Source organism: Notothenia rossii (assembly GCF_949606895.1).
Source record: "Notothenia rossii genome assembly, chromosome: 7".
Classification (NCBI taxonomy): domain Eukaryota; kingdom Metazoa; phylum Chordata; class Actinopteri; order Perciformes; family Nototheniidae; genus Notothenia; species Notothenia rossii.
In genome coordinates, this window is record NC_136905.1 from 27376676 (window position 1) to 27402684 (window position 26009).

At 42.1% G+C, this 26009-nt stretch overlaps 2 protein-coding genes across 2 annotated transcripts in view; one reads left to right on the forward strand and one right to left on the reverse strand.

The window, feature by feature from the left end:
* LOC307046210 (uncharacterized protein) overlaps positions 1-13780 on the reverse strand; it is a 48758-nt gene extending 34978 nt beyond the window's left edge. Inside the window, exon 1 of the mRNA XM_079692473.1 lies at positions 13692-13780. The gene's annotated coding sequence lies outside the window, so the exon portion shown is untranslated. The remainder of the gene's footprint in view (positions 1-13691) is intronic.
* Positions 13781-18944: 5164 nt separating this feature from the next.
* LOC307046211 (cholecystokinin-like) lies at positions 18945-22749 on the forward strand. Its single transcript, XM_079692475.1, has 4 exons — positions 18945-19079; positions 21008-21090; positions 21585-21774; positions 22235-22749. Exons 2-4 carry the CDS (start codon positions 21010-21012, stop codon positions 22372-22374), a joined length of 411 nt encoding a protein of 136 aa, XP_079548601.1. The 5' UTR covers positions 18945-19079; positions 21008-21009; the 3' UTR covers positions 22375-22749.
* Positions 22750-26009: the final 3260 nt, after the last annotated feature.

Genomic DNA, 26009 nt, shown 5'->3' on the forward strand with positions numbered 1-26009 from the left:
TGAAGAAAGGTTTTTTAACACTTATTCAAAATAGCAGAGAAACATGCATACTTGTTCTCAGGAGGGGACATTGACAGATGATTGTTGGAAAAGTACACAGTAAGTACTTCATAGTACTTGTGGGGGTAGTTTCAGTAGTACTGAGTCCAACAGGATCAATCTCAAGAAGAACTAATGGCAACAAAAAATAATTCCTTCATCAAACTGAGCAGAAGTGGCTTGATGTTGTTCTCAGCAGGGGACTTTGACAGAGTATTTCTAAAAAAAATACACAGTAAAAGTACTTCAATGTATTGTAAGTAGTAGGCTAACTAATACAAAGTCAAACAGTATCAATTTCATTAAGAACTAATGGTAAAATTATATTTGTATCACTCATCAAAGATAGCAGAAACAGATGCATTATGGACGGGACTTTGACAGAGGATTACTCACAAAGTAGCTACACAGCAAAAGTACTTCATTTTATTTCTGGTAGAAGTCAAACTAGAACCGAGTCCAACAGTATCACTTTCCTTAAGAACTTGTGGTAAAACATATTTGTATCACTCGTCAAATATAGCAGGAATAATGAACAGCAGCTGATTTGGAAAAAAAACGCGAGAGACGGCGGAGTTGACCGCAGTGCAGAATCGCTGTTTAGTTTAAATATCCTAACAATGTTGTCCATTTTAGACATAGGCTTATTATATTTACAGCCCTTAATAACATCAATTTTCTGGGCTCAATATGTGTCTTGGCCGTTTTCGTTGTGATCGCTAAATTCCCATTGTTTATAATAATCACCGTTCCTTCAGCAGGATACTGCAGTGATTCAAAGTGTGATTTTAGCAAACGAGTGCTTTTGTTTTGAAATCACTTCCGAGAGTTTTGCCCCGCCCCTCGCTCCAAGGACCATTAGACCATTTAGTAAGGTGAAAAGCAGAAAGCAAAAACGCCTCTCATACGCTCTTCCGTTTACGTGTTTAATAAAGAAAAAAAAATTGGACGGTAGATACACGGATTCTACTTGCTGGGATATGTCTGTTATTATGAAATCTTTGACAAAGAAGGCTAAAGGGTTTTGTTGCTTCTTCCCTAGTTGCAACCTTGGTACGCAGTGGAATCAGACAGAAAACGTTTTTTTGTTGTTGTGAGGAATCAATCAAATCATTATAGCCCCAAGCCTGTTTTTCAGGTTTCAGGCTCGAAAATGACATTCCCAGAACAAATGACCATATCTTCCCTTCTAAAAGGGTTAAATTAATAATCTTTTTTCTCAAAATAATGATAAACCTGTGAGTTGGATGTAGAAAAGTCAGAATCAATATAGATGTTATTTTATTTTAAAGAAAATTCAGATTGAACATGGTAAAAAACTGTAAATATATCCGTATATATTATATTTTGTACTTATAGTGAAAACTAACCTTGGATGATGGGTTAGTAGACTAAAAGCTTTAGAAATCCAAAGTACACCATATAATAAGAACCCTGTATCAAGATTGATGCAAAAACAAGTGATATTTGACCTTTTTAGACAGATTTAGCAAAAAAAAAACTCTTCTGGGGCCATTTGGGTGGATTTTCCTTATCTCTGACCCCTCTTGCTTGATTTTGACATGTGACATCTCTTTCTGACCGTTAGAGCCAATAGAATCAAAGGGAAATCGTCCCGCACACACTCATGTTTAAAAAAAAAAAGGTGGCGTCTTTGCGCATTCAATCTTCATACAGAGCGTATGGCTTGCTCTGATATTTGAAAACGGAATTGCAGTTTTATTGCTTATAGATTATCAGAACATTTCAAAGGGGACGCAGTCACATTGGATATTAACCTATGGATTAACCAAAGCATCGTTTTTATCGTTTTAATGACATTGAAGACCAGTTTTGACCAGACAAAACCAAGGTAAGCCATGTTAGCGTTTTAGACTACCTAGCACCACATGTTTTGATGTACGTTTTTGTTGATAACGTCGCGAGTTTGTAACTTTCAGTGTTGAGGTGGGCACCATTAGATTCTGTGTCTTTACGATCATAAACGATGTGTTGGATGTGCAGCTAGGATAAGTAATAAGGGAGCTAGGAGTGATTTTCGGTGCAGTAATAGGTTAGCATTTTTCGCTCTGGGCTAATTCAGAGGGTCAGTGTTAGCATTGTCGGTTTTTTTGAGAAAAAAAAATGAAAAAGATCAGTTAAATTAGTTTTTTCCCGTTATATGGATATACAAATATTCATAGTTTATTAAATATTAAGGTTCCTTAGACGTTTTTTCCTGCAAATGACGCCATTTCGGCACCGGAACCGGGTCTGTGTGGCTTAAGAGTTTAAATTACTATTTTATGTCAAGTTATTGATTCATTTAGTAAGAAGCTATGTCACAGGATAAGTTGCAGCAATAATGACCAAAGGGGAAAAGGTAATTTGTAAATGATGAGAGAAGATCAGAAAGGTAAAAAGTGTTGTCATTCATACAGGAACTGTTCAGTTAATAGAAGATCAAATGTGCGGAGGCATGTGGCGCAGTGGACTAGTGCGTTGGTGTTCGGATCAGAGGAGCACAGGTTTAAATCCCACTGCAGTCGGCATGTCGTTATGCCGTTGTGTCCCTGGGCAAGACACTTCACCCCAAATTTGCTCCTGTGGGGATTGCCCACAGTATTGAGTATGTAAGTCGCTTTGGATAAAAGCGTCTAACAACATGTAATGTAATGTTCAAATAAAGTGTCAATACTGCTTGATTTTGATGGAACTCAGTTAAGCCATTTGATCAGAATTGAGTTTCTGCAGGTGTCTATTCTTGGCCCATTGCCGTTTACTTTCTGATCAAACTTCCGTTTCCAATTGTTTTGCTGATGATAGAATTGTATTGGCCTGAGGCTCCTATCCAACCTAGGTCCCTCATCTTCACTCTGCTTTCATGCTTTTCTCACAAAACAATTTTCAATGCAAAAAAGGTGATCATCTTTTCCTCAGCCACCAGTGACAACTTCCATGCCTTAAAACTTTGATGTCTTTATGCTTCAAACTTTTTAAATACTGACAAATGACACATTTCTCATCCATCATTGGACTCTGTATCACACATCTTCACACTCAAGAAGATATAGCCATCTCATGTTATTCATTTATGAAACTCTACTTGTCAAATCTACATCTTTTCTCTTGTTCAAAACTAGTAACTTAAAAAAATCCAGTATCTACTCAGTAGCCTAATGGGTATGATTCACAAGTTTCATCAAAATACCATCTATATTGACCCTTGGACAACGATACTTATCCAGACATTTAAATTAATCAATTCTGTTTATGAATACACTTTACATAGCCTCACCTCAGATAGCCCTAATGTACCCACTAATGTTTTCAGAGGTGGTTTTAAGCACCACGTACATTTTAAATGGAATGAATTGCAAATTGGCCTCAAAAGCCTTAGAGTCTACATGCTATTGAATGATTTAAAGTGTTTTAATATACTGTTTTTGTATTACTTTGCAGCAGTTTACTGTTTATTCTGTATTTGTGATTTTTCTTTGTTTCTGTTTGGCGGATTGTTTTCTTGCTCTCAGGTCTCTCTTGGGGAAAGAGATCTTAATTTCAATAAAACTGCATAATTTAGAATTTATAAAAAAAAGAAAACGTTGTCAAACAGCAGCTAGAGTAGGGTAGGGTTTTACTCAAAATGTCAGTAAATTAATTCACATATGTATTGTAACTTTGCTTCACTTAGTGGGAATGTAGTTTTAAATTGTTATGTTGATTAATTCCTATTTCCATTTCTCATGTGTGCTTATTTCTCTGTCTGTGTGCAAGCAAGAGTGTGCAGTGCACCCTCTCATCATACTGTTACCCACACATTTATTTCCTTCAACCAGCAAAACCCCTCTATTTCCTGCCGGTGACAGGCTGCCTCGGGCTGGCAATATAACTGTCCAAACAAACTGTCAAAACAAAGGAGGAGAGAGTGTAGTCTGCTCTCTCTATCTTTTGGGGATACAGAAATGTGAAAATGTACAGTACAGTATAGAGAATCCCGATCTGCACTGTAAATAGCATGAGACCTTTATCAAAGGTAAAGAAGTGATTCATCTGCACATCTGCAGTAGCTCAGTCTGTAGGGACTTGGCTTCATAACTGAAGAGTTGCTGGTTCAACTCCCAATTAGACCAGATAGTGTGGACTGGTAGCTGAAAAGGTGCTGGTTCGCCTTATGGGCGCTGCCTAGATGTCCTTGAGCAAGGAATCAAACCCCAAACTGCTCCCTGGCGCTGGACAACCTGACAGCCTCTTGACTCTGGCACCTCTTTCTCGCATGTGTTGTTGCATACCTGGACACCAATGCATGTGGTACTGTACTATGTTTACCAATGTACAGTATGTATGTATGTCATTGTACTGTGTGTGTCCATTCAAACAGAGTTAACCTCTCCCTAGGGGAATTAATAAAGTGGGATTAATAAAGGTTCATCGGATCTTACATTGATGACATTGATGGCCATTGAACTCCCAACTCCTAAATAAAACAGGTTGGATAGTCATCCTGCAACTGGAAAAGGGTTGTTGTTGATACAAACCATTAGGATAATTTGGAGCAAGTTGCACGTCTTCTCCAGAAAAAAACACTTTTTCAAGAACTTGAATATATATATATATTAATATAACAATATATATAATTGTTATAATAATTATATATTATATACTTGAATACTTTGACATTACAGAGAGCAAAAGTGAAACAAGGCTTCACACATACATCCAGGAGACTAAAGAAAGATGTCATGATGCACATTTATTGACAAATACAAGATTACTATTACATTACTATAGTTTTTTCAGTTTAAGTTATTGTTTTTTCAGTGTGTTTCAGTAATTCTTAGGAGATTTAAATGGTGCTTTAGAGTACTTGTTAGGCTGTTTTTTTGGTTTGTGATATGTTACGCAAGACAGAATTAGTCCACCCCAGGACAGCATTTTGCAGTTCCTGTTTGCTAATTATTCAGAACAGTTAAGGATATTTCCGCAGACTTCCAGGAACATTTAATAACATTTCCGAATGAATATTTTTAGCTAATAACAGAGCTCAATTGCAACACAATTTCAATCATCTCTGATGTCTCAGACACACAAACACACGGGAACAAAGGAAAACACACTGATAATGATACACACAGAAAACCACACAGTTTTTATGGCCCAGAGAGAGGCATTAGTGTTGATGAAAGGATCGGTTAGAAAAAATCTTGTCTAGCGTTATTTCCCCGGAGAAAGTCATTCTTGAGTTGCATAAATAACAATAACCTCTGAAAACCAGGCCTGAACTCACAGATTGTTTATTTTAAATATTTGCAAACTAGAGTCAGAAAGAGCAGCAAAGTTCAGTAAGAATATTTCCTCTGAGAGAGGCAATGCCACAAGTGATATCATACAACAATACATGTGGACAATGACTTAAGAGTGTTTGTTGTAAGCATGAAAAAAGACACCGGACACTAAACTGAACAATGTCTGTGTCTTTCGAGATTCAGCCATTTAACAACGTGATTGAGCAGATATTACTTTCACAGCTTCCTACTGAACCTGTTACCTCAGGCTACAAAGCTGTGTCACAGGAAGAGAGAGAAGCAGGGGGAAAGTGTCCCTTTCGGAAAAAGAAAAATCACTTGGTTTAAAACGCACCCACCCAATATTTCTTATATCAAACTAATTCATAATCAGCTCCATAATACTGTTAACATTGGTGGAAATCCTACAGCATGGACATATTTGATCCAAACGAGAAACTAATTCCTTCATTCACTCATTGGTCGTCCTTTATTTTTCAGGAGGCATTACTTTGCAGAGCAATTTAGGCAGAGAAATAATGAAGGCCTAATTACAGCAATACATACATTCTAAGCTGTAATATTAGCTTAATAATTGTTCTTGGATCATAAAATCTGTAATAGAGACCCAAGCGTGATGGTGTAAGCTTGGCTTCCATTGTTCCTAAATGCTAACTGTATGGCTCTGTGGATGGCAACATTGGTAAGTCTCCACATTGTTCCAGACTGAAATATCTATGGACTGAAACTTTGATTAATTTCCATGATCAATTCATTTATTTTCTAAAAAACAACCTGCCAGTCAAAGGCGACATCTACAAATGTCTTGCTTCTTTCATCACAAATCAAGAGACTTCAGTTGACAATTATATGAAACACAAAAAAGTTTGTGTGTGTGTGTGTGTGTGAAATATGAAGAGTTCCTCTGAAATGGTGCAAAGCAGGGAAGAATCAATAAAAGACACTACTGAATAATAAAATTTTTCATTATAACCCTATTACCATAATACCTTTTCTCTAGAAAAACTAGCAAACCCAGGTCTACATTATTATCTGTTAAAAGTTGATTGATGTGAATCAAAGTCAGGATGATTGTCTCATTCTAGAATCTATAATCAGCACATTCATCTTCTTTAATCTAAAAGCCTTACTCTTTCCACCAGTTTCTTCACAGGTCTTTCTTGAGACAGTCTGCCACCACAGATTATTCATTCCTCTAAAGCTCTTGAGAAACTGTTTTCAAAAGTAGGCCTACTACACGTGTTTTTTGTAGATAATTTGATTAGTGTTTTGTTTAATCATCATCAACATGTCTGTCCATTCCCACGCACTTTCCCCCTCTATCTTCATCTCTGCCGAGGACTTCCCTTCATGTCTGACAATACAGAATGAGCCAGTTGATTATAGAAACGAGGGACCATCCACTGAAGAGGCTTCTGTTCCACACAACGCAACACGGCAATTAACTCAAGTGCCGTGATTCACAACAGGGAGGGAGAGAATAAACATAGATGCATTCCTTAAAAATAAACTTTGTGTGCACATGATGACAAGCGTGTGGTCCTTATGAACCACTGTATATCATTTTTGGTTTGTGTATGTCAGAATTACAGTTTTTTTGTTCACTTATGCATGTATTAAAAAACTAAACTAATTATTTTTTCCTTATACTGAAGGTGTTTCTTGTGAAGTAAAAGCCTCTTTCTGTGATAAGAACTTAAGTCCTTTTTATCCAATTTATTACAGTATGCAAACAGCATATCGAACACTGTATTTGCATTTAGACTGACATAATTCCCCACAGCCATTGAGATACTTACAACTCTATTTTATATAACTAGTCAAGCTGAATACTTTAAACCATAATATTATAATATGTTATCTGAATTTAAAAAAACACTATAAATAAGGCCATTTAGTTATGTGAATGAAAGTCATGATTTAACAATGAAGACAGCAGAAAACAGTCAATGCCATATTATCCTCTATGAGTCAATAACAACCCAGGGGAAATATGTTACCATGTCTTATTTCCAACTCTTCAACATGAATAATGTTACATAAGTTAGCATACAAGTACCATTAAGTACACCCAGAACAACAAGCAAAGAAAAACGAGGTCAAACAATGCAAGAACATTCCCAACTCATACCAACACAAGCTAACTATAGGTTACTTACGTAACCCCAGTTCTAAGAGTAACATGAAGTGAGATGTCTCACTATGGGATGCGCCTCAACGCGTATGCAAACAGAAGCATCAATCTCATTACGCCAATCCTGATTGGCTGGTGATCTTGACGTCTACGTCAGGGAATCCACCCACCCTATAAGTAGCTTGCGCTACTTCGCAGCGTCATTCAAAATAAGCACCTCTTCTCGCTTCGCCTTAGCAAGAAGGGCCGTCTGGTGAGACATCTCACTTCATGTTGCTCTGAGAACTGGGGTTACGTATGTAACCTATAGTTCTCATTCATAACACTCCGTTCGATGTCTCACTATGGGATATTGAAACTCCCATATTGCTAGACATGCTTATCTCGATAATCACCAAAACAACCAGAACTTAACAGGTAGAACCCTGTCTCAACACGGGACCCAGCACTGCGCGGGCCACACTTGGAGCAGAGACATCTAGCCTGTAAAAGCGGAAAAAAAGTGAGCGGTGAGGACCAGCTCGCTGCTGCACAAATGTCTTGGATGGAGACACCCTTGAACAAAGCCCAGGATGTAGCCAGTCCACGAGTAGAATGAGCACGTTGGTGCCTGCAAACCCTGACTCGTATAAGCCAGAGCAATCGCTTCCATAATCCAGTGGGAGAGCCGTTGTCTGTTAACGGGCTTGCCCTTATGAGGGTTAGCCCAGGATACAAAGAGTTGGTCATTGCAACAAAACTCTTTTGACCTGTCCATATAGGTGCATAAAGCACGGACTGGGCACAGCAAATTCGGCCGCTGTTCCTCAGAGGAACACAGTGGCGGAGGAAATGCCTCAATGTCAATGGGGGTACATGAGCCAACCACCTTAGGTACAAAGGGAGGGTTGGGCTTCAGCAACACTCTCGTTTGCCCCGGGGCAAACTGAGTGCATGAAGGATGGACAGAGAGCGCATGAATGTCACTGACTCGCTTGGCAGATGCCAGAGCCAGTAACAACACTGTCTTCAGTGACAGGTGTTTCATGTCAGCTTCTTCAAGGGGTTCAAGTGGAGGTCAAGTGAGCCCATCCAAAACCACTGCCAAGTCCCATAAGAGCACCAGTGACCTGGAAACAGGGAGGAGCCTGCGAGCCCCTTTCATAAAACGGCAGACCAAGGGATGTTTGCTAACCGTTTTTCCCTCAAAGCCCACATGGCATGCAGCAATAGCAGCCAGGTACACTTTGATCGTAGAGAAAGCTCTGTGTTTATCAATCAGGTCCTGTAGAAATTATAGAATCACCCCGACAGGACATTGAAAAGAGATGTGTCCCTTTTGAAGGCACCACTCCTCAAACACTCTCCACTTACAGTCATAGAGGGACCTGGTGGAGGAAGCTCTTGCACTCTGAATAGTGTTTATCACCTTCTGAGGGAGTCCCACTGTATTCAGGTTATACCACTCACGGGCCAGGCCCATAGTGCCAAGCGCTCTGGGTGTGGGTGAAAAATCGTCCCCCCCGCCAGAGACAGTATGTCCCTGCCTAGCGGGAGCTGCCACGGCTGCCCGCACAGCAGCTGATATATCTCCGCCAGCCAGTACATTGCAGGCCAGTGTGGAGCTATTAGGATCAGTGTGTGGCGTTGTTCTCTCACTCTGGCCAGAGTTGGGGGAATCAGAGCCAGGGGTGGGAACGCGTACAGAAGGACCGGGGGCCAAACGTGCGCGAGCGCGTCCACGCATAACGGTGCGTTTAAATCGTGCATTGAAAAGAACAGCTGACATTGAGCGTTTTCTTTTGATGCGAACAGATCCACCGCGGCCCGGCCGTAAGGCACCCACAGCTGACTCACAATTATTGGATGTAGAGTCCAGTCTGCATATAGCGGTGCACCTCTGGACAGCAGATCTGCCCCAAGGTTCATCACTCCTGGTACGTGCGTCGCTCTCAGAGAGAGGAGATGTCCGCAGCTCCATAAGATCAGTTTGCGTGCCAGCATGTGTAACTGGAGAGAACGCAAACCCCCTTGACGGTTTATATACGATATTGTGGTCGTGTTGTCTGTCCTCACGAGGACATGATGTCCTCTGAGAAAAGGCAGAAAGCGTTTCAGGGTGAGGAACACTGCTAAAAGCTCCAGATAATTTAGGTGTGACCGTTGGAGGTCTCTGCTCCAGAGACCCCTCACAGGTCGACCTTCGTATATACCCCCCCAGCCCGTCAGACATGCGTCTGTGGTGACCACCTTCCTCGATAGGACAGCACCCATAGGCACGCCCCGTACTAGAAAAGTCGGGTGCAGCCAGTGGCGCAGTGCCATTACGCATTTCATAGTGACCATCACTCTCCGTGCGCCATGACGCGCGGGGTCCAGTCTGAGGGCAGCTACCCAGTGCTGAAACTCCCTCATGTGTAAGCGTCCCAGTCGTACCACCAGGATGACTGACGCCATGAGCCCCAGTAACCGCAGACATGATCTGAAGAGAACATATTTGCGTGGCTCGAAATGAGCGAGGCAAGCTCTGAAGGCTTTCACTCTCTCTGCTGACAGGCGGGCTGTAAAAGGCACCGAATTCAGGCATAGGCCCAGGAAGAGTACAGTCTGGGCTGGGGACAACATGCTCTTTTCTGTCTTTATTACAAAACCCAGGTCGAGCAGGTGTTTTACGAGGACATTCGTCTGCGTAATAGCCTCTTGCTCCGACTGTGCGAGAAGGAGCCAATCGTCCAGATAAGTTGCCAGGCGAATACCCAGTTGCCTTAACGGGGCTATCGCGGCTTCCGTACACCGTACAAACACTCGTGGGCTGAGAGACAGACCAAAGGGAAGTACCCTGTACTCGTAGCAGACACCCTGAAAAGCGAACCTCAGATATTTCCTGTGTGGATAATATACTGGGATGTGGAAATACGCGTCTTTCAGGTCGACTGATGTGAACCAATCGTTTTGGTGCACGAGACGCAACAGAGATGTGTGAGTGAGCATTCTGAATTTGTATCTTTTGAGATATTTGTTAAGAGCCCTTAAATCTAGTATAGGCCGAATTCCGTTCCCTCCCCGTTTGGGAATGAGGAAATACTTGGAATAAAAGCCGCTCTGACTCTGTTCGGAGGTTACTATAGATATAGCCTTTTTTTCTAGTAGCGAGAGAATCTCTTGCTCCAGAATATGGGCCGATTCTCCCCGGGCTTGCGAATGCAGAATGCCCGAAAAGTGAGGGGGGGTGACAGCGAATTGGAGTCTGTAACCCTGTGCTATTGTCTTGAAAACCCAAGCAGAATCTGTGAGCATCCTCCACTTTTCGCTTCTCAAAGCAAGTGGAGATGTCATATCCCTGTCGTCTGCCCTCTGTGTCTTTATTTGTTGTGTTAGGGGGCCCTCTTGTGTCTGAACACGGTGGTACCCCAGGTTGACAACCCCATTCGACACTGCGCATGCGCGTGCCGGTGATGCGTTCACAGCCCCGTCCATCGTCCGCCTTCTGAGAGAGGCAGCAGCCACTCTTAGAGGGGGGGTAGACTTCAGACTGTTTATTGTTTTTATTGTTTTTCTTTTCATTTTTATTGACTGCGCCCTTGGCTTTAAGCCTGGAAACGACAGTGGAAAATGATTTATTAAACAACAATAGTGATGACATGTATTTGTGTGACTTAAACAACTTGCTGTATTTGATGTTAAGTCCATTTCCCTCATGGCACGAACTTGAGGATGACGTTCTGACATAACTCGAGGCGGCGGGAAGATGGGGACATGGTTGCACCCCGGAAACACATGAGCATCTAACACTGGAACTTGTCCTGGAGCTGGAGAACAGGGAACTCCCAGCTCCTTTATCGAGGAGAGGAGAGGAGGCTGTCAGGCCGCCCTTTTCTTCTTCCTCGCCTGGTGGCTGAAAGTCTGGACCGGCTGTGTCTGAGCGGCTGCTGCCGGAACCGGAGACTTTCTCGGCCAGCTCGTTCTCGCCTCGTGTCTGAGCTGGAGACCCGGGGCGAGCTGTGACCTCTGCTGTTTCGGGACCTTGAAACGGGCAGGACGTGAGGCAGCCTGAGCGAAGGACTGCCGCGGGGCCGTTGAAGGCGGCGGCTGGACCCTTCGGGGAAGACAAAGCTGGAGAGCCTCATCCTCCTTCTTTTTGGACTCACACCGCTGCTGCAACGAAGTAAGAGCGGAGCCAAATATGCCCTCGGGAACAATAGGCATGTCCAAGACGTCCTCTTTTTCCCGGTCTGGAAGGCTCGTCAGGTTAAGCCACCTGGCTCTCTCCTGTACAACCATTATCCCCAGTGCTTTGCCCGTGGCTTGGACTGCACAGCGCTGAACACGGAGGCAAATGTCTGTGATCGCTGCGATTTCGTCCCGCACGGCAGGCTCAAGTTTGACCGCCATGTCCTCGCAGAGCTCCGCCTGGTAGGCGATCACTAGCGAGGAGACGTTGAGCGCCCTGGCGGACAAAGCTGCGGCTCTATAGGCTCGTTCGGTCATTGCTGACTGGAAGCGGTCTGCCTTTGCCGGTAGTGTGGGGTTCCTGCTCGGTGCCGAAGCCAGCCGCGGTTGGAGGTGGGCTGCCATCAGCGGCTCCGTGGGCGGCATGCAGAGAAGGCCGAGTTTCTCCATGCCATCACAGTCCAAAGAGGAGGCACCCTGGATTGGGGCCTTGTTGCTGAAAGGGCGGTCTCTCCACGAGACCGACACCTCGTCCAGCATCTCTGGAAAGACTGGTAGAAGCTGCCTCTTCATCCTCGCTGCTTGGGGCAAGGTCTTCCCCTCAAAGCGAGATCTGGAGGTCTCCTTGGCCACTTCAGGCCAGGGGATGTCCAGCCTGGACGCAGCGCGTTGACACACGGCCTGCAAGTCCATACTGAGGCAGGGCGAAGCTGGTGTGCTTTCGCCCGGGGGAGCGGACATCGCCTCCGGCTTTGCAGCCTGAGCAGATGAAACGAAGATGTCATCTTCGTGCTCATCCGAGTCGGATAAGAGGAACTCAGAGGTATCCTCTTCATCTTCCTCCATATAGTCCAGCTCCAGGACATCCTCCACGGGTGGAACCACGGTGAGCTCCAGTTGGGAGCCCCAGCTTGACACAGCGCGGGGCTCCGCTCTCGCGGCCCTTGCCGCCACCGGGCCCCAGCCTGACACGGCGCGGGGCTCCGATTCCGCGGCTACCGCCGTTGTTGAGCCCCAGCCTGACACAGCGCGGGGCTCAATCTCCGCGGCAGTCGCCACCATGTCCCGATTGCCGGCCGGCAAATCAACGGACATGAAGGGGTCCTTTCCAGACAGGCTAGCTTGGCGCGCTAGCCGTCGGCGGAGGCTCTTGACGGTGAAGCGGGCACAATGCCCGCACGAACCGGGGTTATCGATAGCTTCCTGGGCGTGTTTCAGCCCAAGGCAGGACGAGCAGACCTGGTGTGAGTCCGTGCTCGAGATCTTAAACCCGCAGCCGCAGAGCCGAGCCTCCGAGTCTCCGACTCCCCTGGTTTGAGGGAGAGAAGTTTGCCGGGGTGTCGGCGTGGAGGGACACGCTAGTAGAGCAGGTATGTTACCGTTTGAAAGAAAAAATCAAGACCTTATTGTTATTCCGAAAGGAAAAACGGCGGACAGATTTTTAATATTAACTGGTGTATTAATATATTTTATCTCCGTCTCCTCTGGTGTGAGGGAGAGAAGAATCCGTCCTCGCTTGCCGTGGTGTCGGTACAGAGAGATAAACTAGTAACAGGTATGTTACTGTTTGAAGAAAAAAATCAAAACCCTACCGTTATTCCGAAAGAAAAAACGGCGGGGCAGATTCCAATATTAACTGGTGTGTTAATATTTAATTCAATCTTCCGCAAAGCAAAAAGTAACCGGCAAGCGCCCGTCGACCGAATGTTAGCTTGGGTCCAGTCTGTGGACAGTTAAGCTAGCCCGGCTACTGATATTTTGAGATGTGCTCCGAAGCGAGAAGAGGTGTTTGAATGACGCTGCGACGTAGCGCAAGCTACTTAAAGGGTGAGTGGATTCCCTGACGTAGACGTCAAGATCACCAGCCAATCAGGATTGGCGTAATGAGATTGATGCTTCTGTTTGCATGCGCGTTGAGGCGCATCCCATAGTGAGACATCGAACGGAGTGTTATGAATGAGAACTGCTAGCAGCAGCAGCAGGTAGCTAGCAATTAGCCTTCACGTGGCGCACCTGCACATAAACAAACAAGCAACTGAAAGCACTGTAACCAGCAAGATGCATGTTAAGCAGAAATTACTTACCTTGTTGAACTGAAGCCGTTTTCTTCCTCGGCATCACAGTGGAGAGTAAATCCTCCAGAGTAAGTCAAACACGGACAGAAAACTCTGAACATTAAACCTCTGACTTTAGGGGGGCGTTTGATGCGCAGCAGGTGATCTATGGCAAGAAAGACAACATTGAAAGCTTCAGCAATGTATGATTAGTCAGAACATGTATTTTAGTTCTCTAACTTGAAATTAGAAATGATCAAGTTAAATGTGTTATGTGTAAAAGGGCTTGCCATATGCAACAGGTGAACATTCGGTAATTTCTTCCACCAGCAAGAAACGGAACAAACTGAGCTCCGTTACCGCTCAACTTCGGAGGGTGCGTTGGCTCTTTCCACCAGTAGAGTATACAGTGCTCACAGCCTCAGAAGCTTATAAAAATGTAGATACCGTGGACCTGCGACTAAAATGTCTGAAGTAAGTTAAGAAGTGGAGGAAAGTATTTTCATAAAGGAATGACATTAACGATGATTCTGCTCAGGTATCCCATTGACAGTGAGTCAGCATGCACAGTTATGATTTCATTATTTACACCTGTGAAAGGATGGATTGCTGTGCACACAGAAACAGGGGCCCCCTAGCCTTTCTACAACATGAAAGTCAAAGAGACAGTAGGCCTGCCCAAACTGACCACAAATAAAACGTAATATTAAAAAATAAATCCTGAATAAGATTACATAGAGACCAAAACAACTACAGATAGAGCAAAACAGCAACAAATACACACTAAGAGTCTCACATGGTTTATGAAAAGGGGCAAAACATACAAAATGGTCAAAAAGAGGAACACAACCATAATGTAGGCCTACCCCAAAGGATGCAGACTAACTGTGTGTTTGTGTGATTTTAAATAGTTACATTTAAGCAGTGTATCACCTACTACGTTAGTTCAGGCACTGATCCAACGTTTTCTTGAAACACATAGGAGGGATCTCAAGTAAAAGTGTGAAACAGTTTAAAGTATGTAAAGAGATAATGTAGCTAGCTTTAAATCACCTTTTAGTTATTCATAGAGGATTCATATTTTACCTCCCAAAACAGCAGATCAGAATATGTGTGATGAGGCTTACAGCTGTACTTCTTTAATAACACCTTTTGGGAGGAGAGTGTCATTTGTTCAGTTGTGTGTTTGCCCACAAGCACCCTCAATGCCTCAGACACTGCTGATTAGATTTTGAATCATGATGGAGCAGGAGAACAGTAAATGCTTGCCACGAAAAGGGAAGCTATGTGATGGAGTAACAAGCAGGAAGTGGTTTTCTTGCCTTCATTATTCATGAGGTAAAGACAGTGAAATGTTGTTGCCGGCCCGAATAGGATTTGTAAGAACCTGACAAGATTGTCAAGGGATTCCAGTGTTCGCCTCATTGAATTCAAGCTTATGCAGCGCTCCTCCTGTACTTGCTTCAGGTTGTTTAGACGTTGGTTAAAAGATGGCAAACTGCTGGCAATGCAAAGTAAAGGTCACATAATTGTATGTTTTACTGACCTATTTGATTATCTGTGATATTTCATAGATTAAGTTTCTTAAAAAAGAGAAAATAATGGAATGTTAGGTATATTGGTGGTTGGTTGAATTGGATGTATATTGTGTATTCATGTACATATATGTATTTCCAAATATTACCAATTTCCAAACGCTGTTTTTTGTGTGTATGTTTTTAAGTAGTTAGTAAGGTTGCAATGACACCACAAGAAAAGTGCCAATGACGATGTTAGGAAACAAGCTAATGTTAGCCTCATCAACATGCTGGAGTAGAGCTAAAACACACGAGGTCAGACCCAGATAGCCGTTATCAGACTCACACATTCACACATTAAAGCGTTATCTTTTTGTACTATAATGAACATTGACAAAAACCCATACAATATTAATTTAATTTAAACTGGAGGGCCAGCAAAGATCTCAGTTCAGGACTCAAGCTCTGAACGGCACAAAGCTAAAGAATGTTTGAAATATATTTCAAAAATGCTTAAGAGACCTCGCTTGCAGTTAAAAACATGAAGAATTTTAAATGATTTAGACAAGCCCTGCAAGCGAATCAGAATCTAAATTCACATAATAGGACTAATAACTATCCTGGTAAATGAAGCCAGCTGTGTTTCTTTACTCTGCAAAACATACTGCTTAACTTAAGCTCTTATTAACTGTATTGCTTTACATTCAATGTGCAAGGTTCAATATCAGGACAAATAATTAAAATCCAGCTTTATTAAACCTTTTGAAAACCAATTGCATTAACCACTTACTTATACACTGTTATTACCTCACCTTACAGCTCATACCGTTCAATGTAAGAATGCCATTCAATCTTTTCATCAGACTCAAATCACTCAATGTCAGTTTTTAAATTACTTTGTCCATAAACTCTATCAGCAACATTTTTCGAACATGCCAGTGGCTGCACATGCATCACACACACAATAAAAAATCACACATTCTGACACACTCATAGACTCAAGGCTGTTAGTGGTATAAAGAAAAGAAAGCACCAGAGAGAACTAATGTCCCTGAAACCCTAATGGCCTGATATACCTAAACAATGCTTCTGCCCTGTTAGAATGAAAGACTCAAACACAGTGAGAAATGTAATTGAATGTACTCGTATAGATGTTCTACAGTCTTTGTTTAAATGTATATATAGTTCAGGCATTTTCAATACAATTGTACAGTAGGTGTACTTTCTCTCTGACTGTTCTCCTCTTGGATCCACGACTTTGGTATGTTCATAACCACCAGTTTCTGTTTGTGTGTGCATGTGTGTGTGTGTGTGTGTGTGTGTGTGTGTGTGTGTGTGTGTGTGTGTGTGTGTGTGTGTGTGTGTGTGTGTGTGTGTGTGTGTGTGTGTGTGTGTGTGTGTGTGTGTGTGTGTGTGTGTGTGTGTGTGTGTGTGTGTGTGTGTGTGTGTGTGTGTGTGTGTGTGTGTGTGTGTGTGTGTGTCTTTACCAGTTAGGTTCTCAGACAGGCAACTTTTAAAGAGCCTTTCAGCTTCTGTTCACTGCTTCAAACCACACAAAGGGTGTGCGTGAGTGAGTATGTGTGTGTATGTGTATGTGTGTGTGTGTGTGTGTGTGTGTGTGTGTGTGTGTGTGTGTGTGTGTGTGTGTGTGTGTGTGTGTGTGTGTGTGTGTGTGTGTGTGTGTGTGTGTGTGTGTGTGTGTGTGTGTGTGTGTGTGTGTGTGTGTGTGCCAGTATGTTTCTCAGACATGCAACTTTTAAAGAGCCTTTCAGCTTCTGTTCAGTGGTTCGCACCGGGGGCGGACTGGCCATTGGGAATACCGGGAGTTTACCCGGTTGGCCGGTGCTGTGTGTGGGCCGGAGGGCCAACAACATTTAAACAAAAAAAATCTTTAAAAAAAAAAAAAAATCTTTTTTTTTTTGCCTGAATCCTACTGGCCCACATTTGTAAGTGTTCCGGCCACTCCCTTTTTTTTTTGTTGCTTACCTAAATCCTACCGGCCCACATTTGTAAGTGTTCCGGCCCAGCCCAGCCCAGCCCAGCCCAGCCCAGCCCAGCCCAGCCCAGCCCAGCCCAGCCCAGCCCAGTGGGGTGTGGCCCACTGGGCTGGGCTGGGCCGTTTTGATAGGCTACCTTTGTTCTATCTATCAGTTTCAATTTCACACATCAGGCCCGTAGCAGCTGTCACTGCGCAGTGAACGATCAGGAGTGAGTGACTGAGAGACCTAGCTGGCAGTTGCTTACAGATGGATAAACCACCTCCAAAGCGTAAAGGCGTTTTTGTATAGTTTGTGTATACAGTATTGTAGCGAGCCCTGGGTTCAGAGGGAGGGGCATGCATAGGGGAGGGGGCAGGGAAACAGGGTTCAGGGGGAGTGGCTGTACGGCTGTACCCGTAGGAGATAGAAAAAGGGGAAGTGACGTCTGACTCAGAGGTCACGCGGCTGTTACTGAGTTTAGGCTAGTTAGCTAGCAGGTTTATTGTTTTGGGTGCAGTCACTTTTGCCTCCACTTGCTGTTCAAATAAATGTTGAAAGAAAAAGTAAATCTGTTGACAGTTCTGTTTTATATGGGTGTTGAAGAAGAAGAAGAAGAATTGGTAGGGATGAAACCCTCTTTAATGGTCACACATGCAGAGCACACAGCACACACAGTGAAATGTGTTCTCTGCTTTTAACCCATTCTAGTACCAGGAGTCTAGTACTAGGAGCAGTGGGCAGCTATTGTACAGCGCCCGGGGAGCAATGGGAGTGAGGGGGGAAGGGGGATGTCTGGTGCCTTGCTCAAGGGCACCACGGCAGGGCAGGAGGTGAACTGGGACCTAGAAGTAGAAGTTCACACTCCAAATGTAGGTCTGGTCGGGGACTTGAACCGGCGACCCTACGGCTCACAGTCCAAGCCCCTACTGGCTGCCACAGATTTAGTCCCTAATTTTGCTCTCAACGTGCACCAGATTGATGCATTTAACTTCAACATTTAAAAAAAAATCTTCCCGGGGGACCTTGCCCCCGGACCCCCCTAGAGGAGGTGAGGTCCACCACCTGCCCACACCCCCTGTTAAATTGTCTCACCCATATTGAGGGTGCTTCCTACGCCCATGTTTTATTCCATGTGTCAAGTCAGGCAAATTGGGTCAAAATGGTATTGCATCAATGATTTGTTAACATTAAAATCACTAAATATCTGCTGTTATATGCAAACGATTTTGCTAGGCAACTCAAGGGCTCAGGTAATGTGATTACTATATGAATAATTGTCCAAAATAACATAAAATGCATAGGGTTTTTTGTTAAGTAACATACTTTCATCGCCGGCCGGCAGATACTTCTCGCGCATTAAGTGGGCCTGTCTGTCAATTAATCCCCGGGCCACTTTTCCCCCCCAGTCCGCCCCTGGTTCACACCATCAAAGTGGTGTGTGTGTGTGTGTGTGTGTGTGTGTGTGTGTGTGTGTGTGTGTGTGTGTGTGTGTGTGTGTGTGTGTGTGTGTGTGTGTGTGTGTGTGTGTGTGTGTGTGTGTGTGTGTGTGTGTGTGTGTGTGTGTGTGTGTGTGTGTGTGTGTGTGTGTGTGTGTGTGTGTGTGTGTGTGTGTGTGTGTTCCTCTTCTCTTTCTCACACAGGTGCTCTAGAAACAGGCCATACAATTGAAGCAGCAACCTTTGTCATAACCTTTTTTTGTGTGTTTGTCTGAATGCGTTTGCAATATGTGTGCACGTTGGTTTGCGTCCACAAATACGTCAGGACTGTCCGTTTCTGTGCCAGCATCAGGCTCCTCCCCCTTCCTGTGTGTCAGTATAAGACATGATCTCCTCTCTCACACACTCACTCACATCCTGAACTCTCGAGCAGCAGAGCTCAGCATCTTCAGACTCAGCATCTCCCGTCTTCACCAACAACTGCAGGTAAGAGAAAGAAAATTATTATAAAAAGTGTGTCCATAGTTGTGTCCAGTTTTTCTGGTGCAGGAGGACTTATTATACTGAAGGTGATTGGAGTTTTGATTTCATATTTTAATAATTTCTCTGAATAAGAGGTTTAATCTTTTGAAATTTGGTTTATTTTCATTCAATATTTCTAATTTCTTTCAAAAAAATGTCAAGGGGGATGCCACTCTCAAACATAATTTAAAATGAGAAGCAGCTGATATGTTTTGAAGTATTTTAAGGACATTACCTTTGAAATATGTAACAATTAATAATTCAAGGTGATAGATTTACAATCTAAGGATAAGCAAGCTGTTTAAGGACACATGTTTTTTACTATCCGGGTGTCAAAATATCAGAGCACGACATTGGAATTCGGTTTTTCTTTTAGGATTACCATGAATTCAGAAATGTGTTTGTGAAATAATAATTGTATGTATTATTATTTGCTTGCTAGGTTAGTCATTATTGCTGCAAAGATCATACACAGGATTGTGCTCATTAATAATCGTCGGGGGGAAATTGCAACTAGTGTCCAAGTAAGTCTGAATATTCATCTCTGTGGAAAAACTGACCATGGAGGTGTTTGAAAAAAAAATCCCTTTTTATTAATTTTTTTGAGTAGAGGGCTTCACACGCATTACAGTACCACATCATTACCAGCTCATTGAATAATGAATTCGATATGATGACCAGCTGCTAACAAGAATTATATTAGCATCAAGAGAATGGCTGTTTACATCACCACTGTGTCAATTAAAACATGGTTATTCAAATGGCCTTTTTATATTGATAAAATAACACAAAATAATTTGTAGATATCATTTGGTGAAGGTTTTTGATTTCAATATGCTTAACACTGTAAATCCATGTTGAGGGATTATGTTTGTCATTGTTACGTCCAGTGAGGAGGAGAATAAGTCTTGATTATGCATCTGTACGGAGAGGACGTTATTTGTTGAAAAAAACAAACATTTTAAAAGCAGTTTCCCTGGAATTGGAGCTTCAAAGATAAAAGGAGGGAGCGTTTGTGTAAAGACCCTGAGTAATAGTGGACATGTATCCACAGAGGACGGCACAGAAACACTGAGGCACTCAGAGTGAGACATCTATTGGAGATTGAGAACCTCAGAGCGGCTGCTGTTGTTGTCTTCATCTAATAATTGGATGATTTGCTCTGGAAAAATTTCTGGCGTTAAGCGCTATCCATCACAAACTAATATGCTGCTTTGAGAGGCTCCAAGATAATAGCAAATTAGCAAATTAGTTTGACAAATGTTTTATAATGCTGTCTTTTATGTCGTTTTTCCTTTTTTCTATAATAGAGAACTGCTTTTTGTAGCAGTTAATTGGTGTTAAGCAGATAAAAGGGAAACAGATTTTTGTTTCTCTTCCTCTTTATTTAATTTGTCAATACATTTATGCCTCAAGTCCTTTGTCAGTGCTCTCATGCTAACATTGACTCTCATATGGACCCTTAAAAAAAACACCACAGAGCAAAAATAAGATTTTGAGATAATTGGTGTATTTCCTTTGGGATTCTCACATAGCTGAATGTACATTCATTACAGCTAAGGCACACCAATTGCTTGTATGTGTTGAATTCTAAATTGAACAGAAGATCATGATCAGTTAACAGCTGATCCATCAAAGGTTAATACTTCCCCCCCACCGCCCAATTACCACTTTTACTTCAACAACTTTGAATTGATTTATGCTGCTTTCTGCAAAACCCATATTGCACCACCACCCCTCCCAAACAGATGTATAATGAGCTGAAGGGACACAATAAAAGGGAATAAAGAGCAGGGGCGAAATAAGAGCGATGATCTAATAAAATGGCCCCTTTAAGTGTCAAGGATTTCCTTTAACTCTGTTATCTTTTGTCTTTTTCTCTCTCTCGTCAGCCATGAATGTAGGGATCTGTGTGTGTGTTGTTCTCCTGGCTGCTCTGTCCAGCGGCTCCCTGAGTCTGCCCTCACAATCCATGGTAAGATACACACACACACACACACACACACACACACACACACACACACACACACACACACACACACACACACACACACACAAACACATTCCATCAGTACTAAATTATTCTACAGACAGCAACACTTGCACCATACAGTCAGAGAAACATCATTTTGTTTTTGTTTTTCGGTTGATGTTGTTGAGTTAAAGATACTCTTGAATCTATTTCTCTACAAGATGACTGTGTCCAAGACAATTCACAAGAACAATATGTTTGCAATAGTTGTAGAAAACATAATTTAAAAAATGCTATCAGTTGTTTTTTGTCAAATGAATTGAACTCATAGTACAAGTTCAAAGATGTAGAGAAAGCATTAGGCATAATATAAAGCACTCATTATTAACATGACATTTATTTTAATATCATGGTTATGTCAATACCAAAAGATTATGCAACCATAATTTCAGGATTTGACATTTTCCTAATCTCTCTCCCTGTCTCTTACACTATAGTCCCAGAGAGCAGAGGGTGAGGCTCTGGTGTCAGACAGCATGCCTCCCCCCTCACCCCACCACACACGCCTGGCCCGCTCGGCCCCCGCCCCCCCCTCAGGGCAGCTCGCCAACTACAACCCATCCCAAGAGAACGCAGATGCTCGGATCAGCCTGAGCCAGCTCCTGGCCAGACTGCTCTCCAGGAAAGGTGAGCGGATCATGTACAGCGAGAGTTTTGATAGAAAGTATATATATAAAAAACATCTCTCCCTTTAGTCATCCCAAGAAAAAAATCCTCACGTCTTCTCCTCTTGGTCCTGTTATTTCTATCTGCCGTCACTCATGCTGAGCCCATAGTCACACCATATGCCTTGTCCCGCCTCCCTCCAGCTCTCTATCTCCTCCCATACCTCCCCCTCCACTGGTCCCCTGACCCCCCACTCCGTTCTCTCTGTCGCTGTGTCTCTGTTGCTCCTTCAAGTTAACACTGTGTGACTGGGAGACCTGCAGAGCTCACCTGGCGGGGGGTATAATCAAAACAATTCAGCATGAGTTAACTCAACAACCTCTTATATATTCATTTTACATATATAGGTAGAAAAATGTGCATGCAATCATGTTTTCCCCTTCCTGCCCTCATCACATCCTCCTGTTTCTGCCTCCCCCAGCCTCCCCCTACCAGAGCAGATCCTCCCTCAGCAGCAGAGCCAGCGGCCTGTCCCCCGCCCACAGGATAACGGACAGAGACTACCAAGGCTGGATGGACTTTGGAAGGCGCAGTGCTGAAGAGTATGAGTACGCCTCCTAAAGAAAAAGGCTAACATTTGTAAAGTAACCACTCCCATCGCCGCCAATAAAAGCCCGCAAACTAATGAGCCCTTTTCACACTGCACTCACTGTAACCAAGGGCTGACAGGACGGGAGCTCAGCATCATAAAAATATATCCTAAAGGGGAGATGAGAAATATATCCTAAAGGGTGAACCTGTGGACTCTGAATCTCAAGGCTGAAGGTTAAGAGCAATTTCCAAAACGCTACTTAACAGAATTCTAGCACAAAGAATGAGGATAAGGTACAATATTCCATATTGTTGTTGTCAGGAAATCATATGAAAAAATGTAAACCAACAGTGCATCTCTAAAATACTTTCTGACTTCTCCACCCTAATAAATCATTAAAACAGCTCAACAAGTTGTGGTTTCATTCTTGCATCAGTTATTGTAACAGCTGGGTACTGCAGATTTGACAAAGCCTCACTCAAACAGTAGGAGTGTGTGTGTTTGTTTTTGTGTGTCCATGGTAATGACTAAACAGTGTGACTCGATGGTTTTAATAGATTTCTGATACAATGGACTTCTGTGCTACAGAGGCTAATAGAGGCCATACAGGTAATATTTGTTAGGCGTTTCAATGCATTGTTGGTATATTTTTTTATTGGATTTTTTCATATGAACAGAAACAGAATATAATATCCTTTAAGACCGACAGCATTCAAATCCAAGGTTACTGGTATTAACACTGAGCATGGTTTATTGTGTAATGTTTAATGAATGGATTTAGAAAGACATATATATATGTCAGCCCTAAAGCATGCATTACAGTATCTCATTCAGGATGTATTTGGACTTTAATGAGCCCATTAGGTATTTTTGGCTTTTTAAATCAATACAGGGATTTCATTCTGCATCCCAGATTGGTACCTTAATTAATTCAGCTTAACGCAGCACAGAGATTCAATTCCCTTCAGCTTTACACAAGTGCATTGTAAACATGTATTTCCATATAAAGCATTGCATTACAGTACCAGTATGACAAGGTGTTGTCTGCCCTATCGGTACAACAGCTTCCTGAACAGCATTTCAATTGGTCTAATCTTGTTTTTAAGTGGCTCTAAAACAAATCTAGTAAGTCATGTGTTATAAGGATATATGTCGGCAATCTTTAATCAAATGATGATTGAACAGGAGCTGTCGCAAAGAATGCCGTCAAATCTAATCCTTCCTCGTTGGAAATAAAACTAAATGGTAAATGGTAAATGGACTGTACTTATATAGCGCTTTATCCAGTCTTTTAAGACCCCTCAAAGCGCTTTACATACTACATGTCATTCACCCATTCACACCCATTCATACAGAGCAGTGTACCTTACTCTAGGACCTAACATTCACACACATTCACACACCGTTGGCCATGCCATCGGGAGCAACTCAGGGTTAAGTATCTTGCCCAAGGATACATCGACATGTTGACTGCATGGGCTGGGATCGAACCCACAACCTTCTGGTTGAAAGACGACCACACTCCCTCACAGCCACAGTCGCCCACTTTGATACACCGCAGAGAACGATCAAATTTGACCTTGATTCAATATTTGGTACCACTTTACAATAAGACTACCCTTATAAAGGGTTTACGAATAGTTTGTAATTCATTTATTAATTAGGTTGTGAACACTTTATAAATCCTTCATAAGCTTTTATAAGACATGAGATAAACAGGGCAACTGTTACCGGTTGCTTGCCAAATAGTGAACCCACATGTATCTGTACTGCTAAGTCTTATTAGAAATGGTTGTAACTCATTAATAAATGGGAATGTGTTTTACACTCTACAACACGGATCCCTTTTGGCAACTATAAATGTTAGTAACTCATAAATAAATGGTCATAAAGAGATGCCAAGAAACATCAAGATGGAAGGGGGAGGGGGGGGGGGGGGAATCAACTCAGTGAACAACAGATACCAAGGATGTTGGCTGAGGAAGAAGACGAAGTAAGCTAGGTAGCCAATATAAGGCTAAGTCACCTTGCCAAATAGCGAGCCTGTGTTGATGTATGTTGGAACTGGTTTATAAATGGTTCTTAATGATTAAGAAAGTGTTTACAACCTAATTAATAACCTAATTATAGACCCTTTATGAATCCTTTATAAGGGTAGACTTATTGTAAAGTGGTACCAACATGGGTACAGTGGGAGTAAGGGATTCTCTGCCTCAGTCATATCTTAGCATACTCCTGAATGCCCCTCGTTTGTAGAGAAAATGTAATCAAATCAAAGCTTTTAGTTTGCAATGATAACAGAACATACGTGATCATGATGTATCAGATGTAAATGTGTTTGTAAAACAGATATGAAGTGAACTAAGTGTAAGTGTATATTATTACATACATATATGTATATATATAAAAACACATTTTGGATGTAAAGTTGGGTATTATTTGTTAAAAGTAAAGCAAAGACAGGTCTTGATTTATCAATTGCTCTGGCTGGGAATTAATAAAATACTATATTTTATATATATATATTTTTTTATACGTTCAACGTTGAACTAGATATTATCAGACTGGATTACAGATAGGAGATTAACTTTATTTCAAAACCCCCAAGGGGCAGGACATCTCTAAACGGTCCAAAAAAAAAGATTAGAAGTATTATTCAGATAACCATACATTCTAAAAACAAGTGGTATATTTTTGGTGAATTGTCTCACTGCTGCCTTTTAATAATTTAAATGTTTAAAGTTAAGCTGATTTTAACTCGAACTATTCTACAAAATCATTCTGTTTGTAATGTAGCTGTCTTGCGAGAAACACATATTTCTGAGAAAAGTCAACTTTTCATGACTTTCAGAGAAAATGTTTCCCACTCATACAGTACAAGAGGCTTCTTCAGTCTTATCATAATCAGCTAAACCTCCTTCAATTTAAATAAAATATCACAACATTGTGAAAACTGTTTTTCACTTGACAAGCAGTTTATGAAAATGATTATTCTTAAAAGTAGTAATGGCTGTCAATATTTTAGTGGGAATGCTGACACAGCATTCCAACTATCTGATTCACAGATTCAGAGACAGTTTCATCCCACAGGCAATAAGACTGTTAAACACCTGAACTGTTGTAACAACATCCATAACATTCATCTGCTATTTAGTAATTATTTATCTTATATATCATTCCAATAGCTTGCATATAGACTCTTATTTCACTACTTCACTTTTTTTAAACTATTCTATAGTATTCTATTTACTATTTCTTTTTGTATTTACTTTTTAATATTTACTTGCACTATATTTTTCTGTATTATTGTGTTGCACTGTTGGAGAAGCCTGTGACCTACTCTGTAGCTATGTTCGTATGACAAATAAAGAACCTTGATCTGTTATGCTACGCACACAATTCTTTCTTATTCCGCCGGGTTATTTTGCGCCACTTCTCCTCCCACAGTGAACATCGCAGAAACTCCGTTCGAACATCAAAACGTTCAGCTCGGTCGGGAATCGATGGATATTACTTTTATCATTCATAACTTTCATAATTCCAGAGATACATCCCATAATTCATCAAATTTTTAACATGGAAGTCAATGGAGAAACTCTTCAGACTTCAACAATCTTCATGCAACTTCAACTGCTATCTGCTCCTTCATACTTTAACTCAGAAA

Excerpts from the sequence above, each read along its gene's own strand:
- LOC307046211 (XM_079692475.1), top strand. The coding sequence starts at position 21,010 with ATGAATGTAGGGATCTGTGTGTGTGTTGTTCTCCTGGCTGCTCTGTCC. Across the intron at positions 21,091-21,584 it reads GTCTGCCCTCACAATCCATG|TCCCAGAGAGCAGAGGGTGA; the intron begins GTAAGATACACA and ends CTTACACTATAG. Across the intron at positions 21,775-22,234 it reads CAGACTGCTCTCCAGGAAAG|CCTCCCCCTACCAGAGCAGA; the intron begins GTGAGCGGATCA and ends TGCCTCCCCCAG.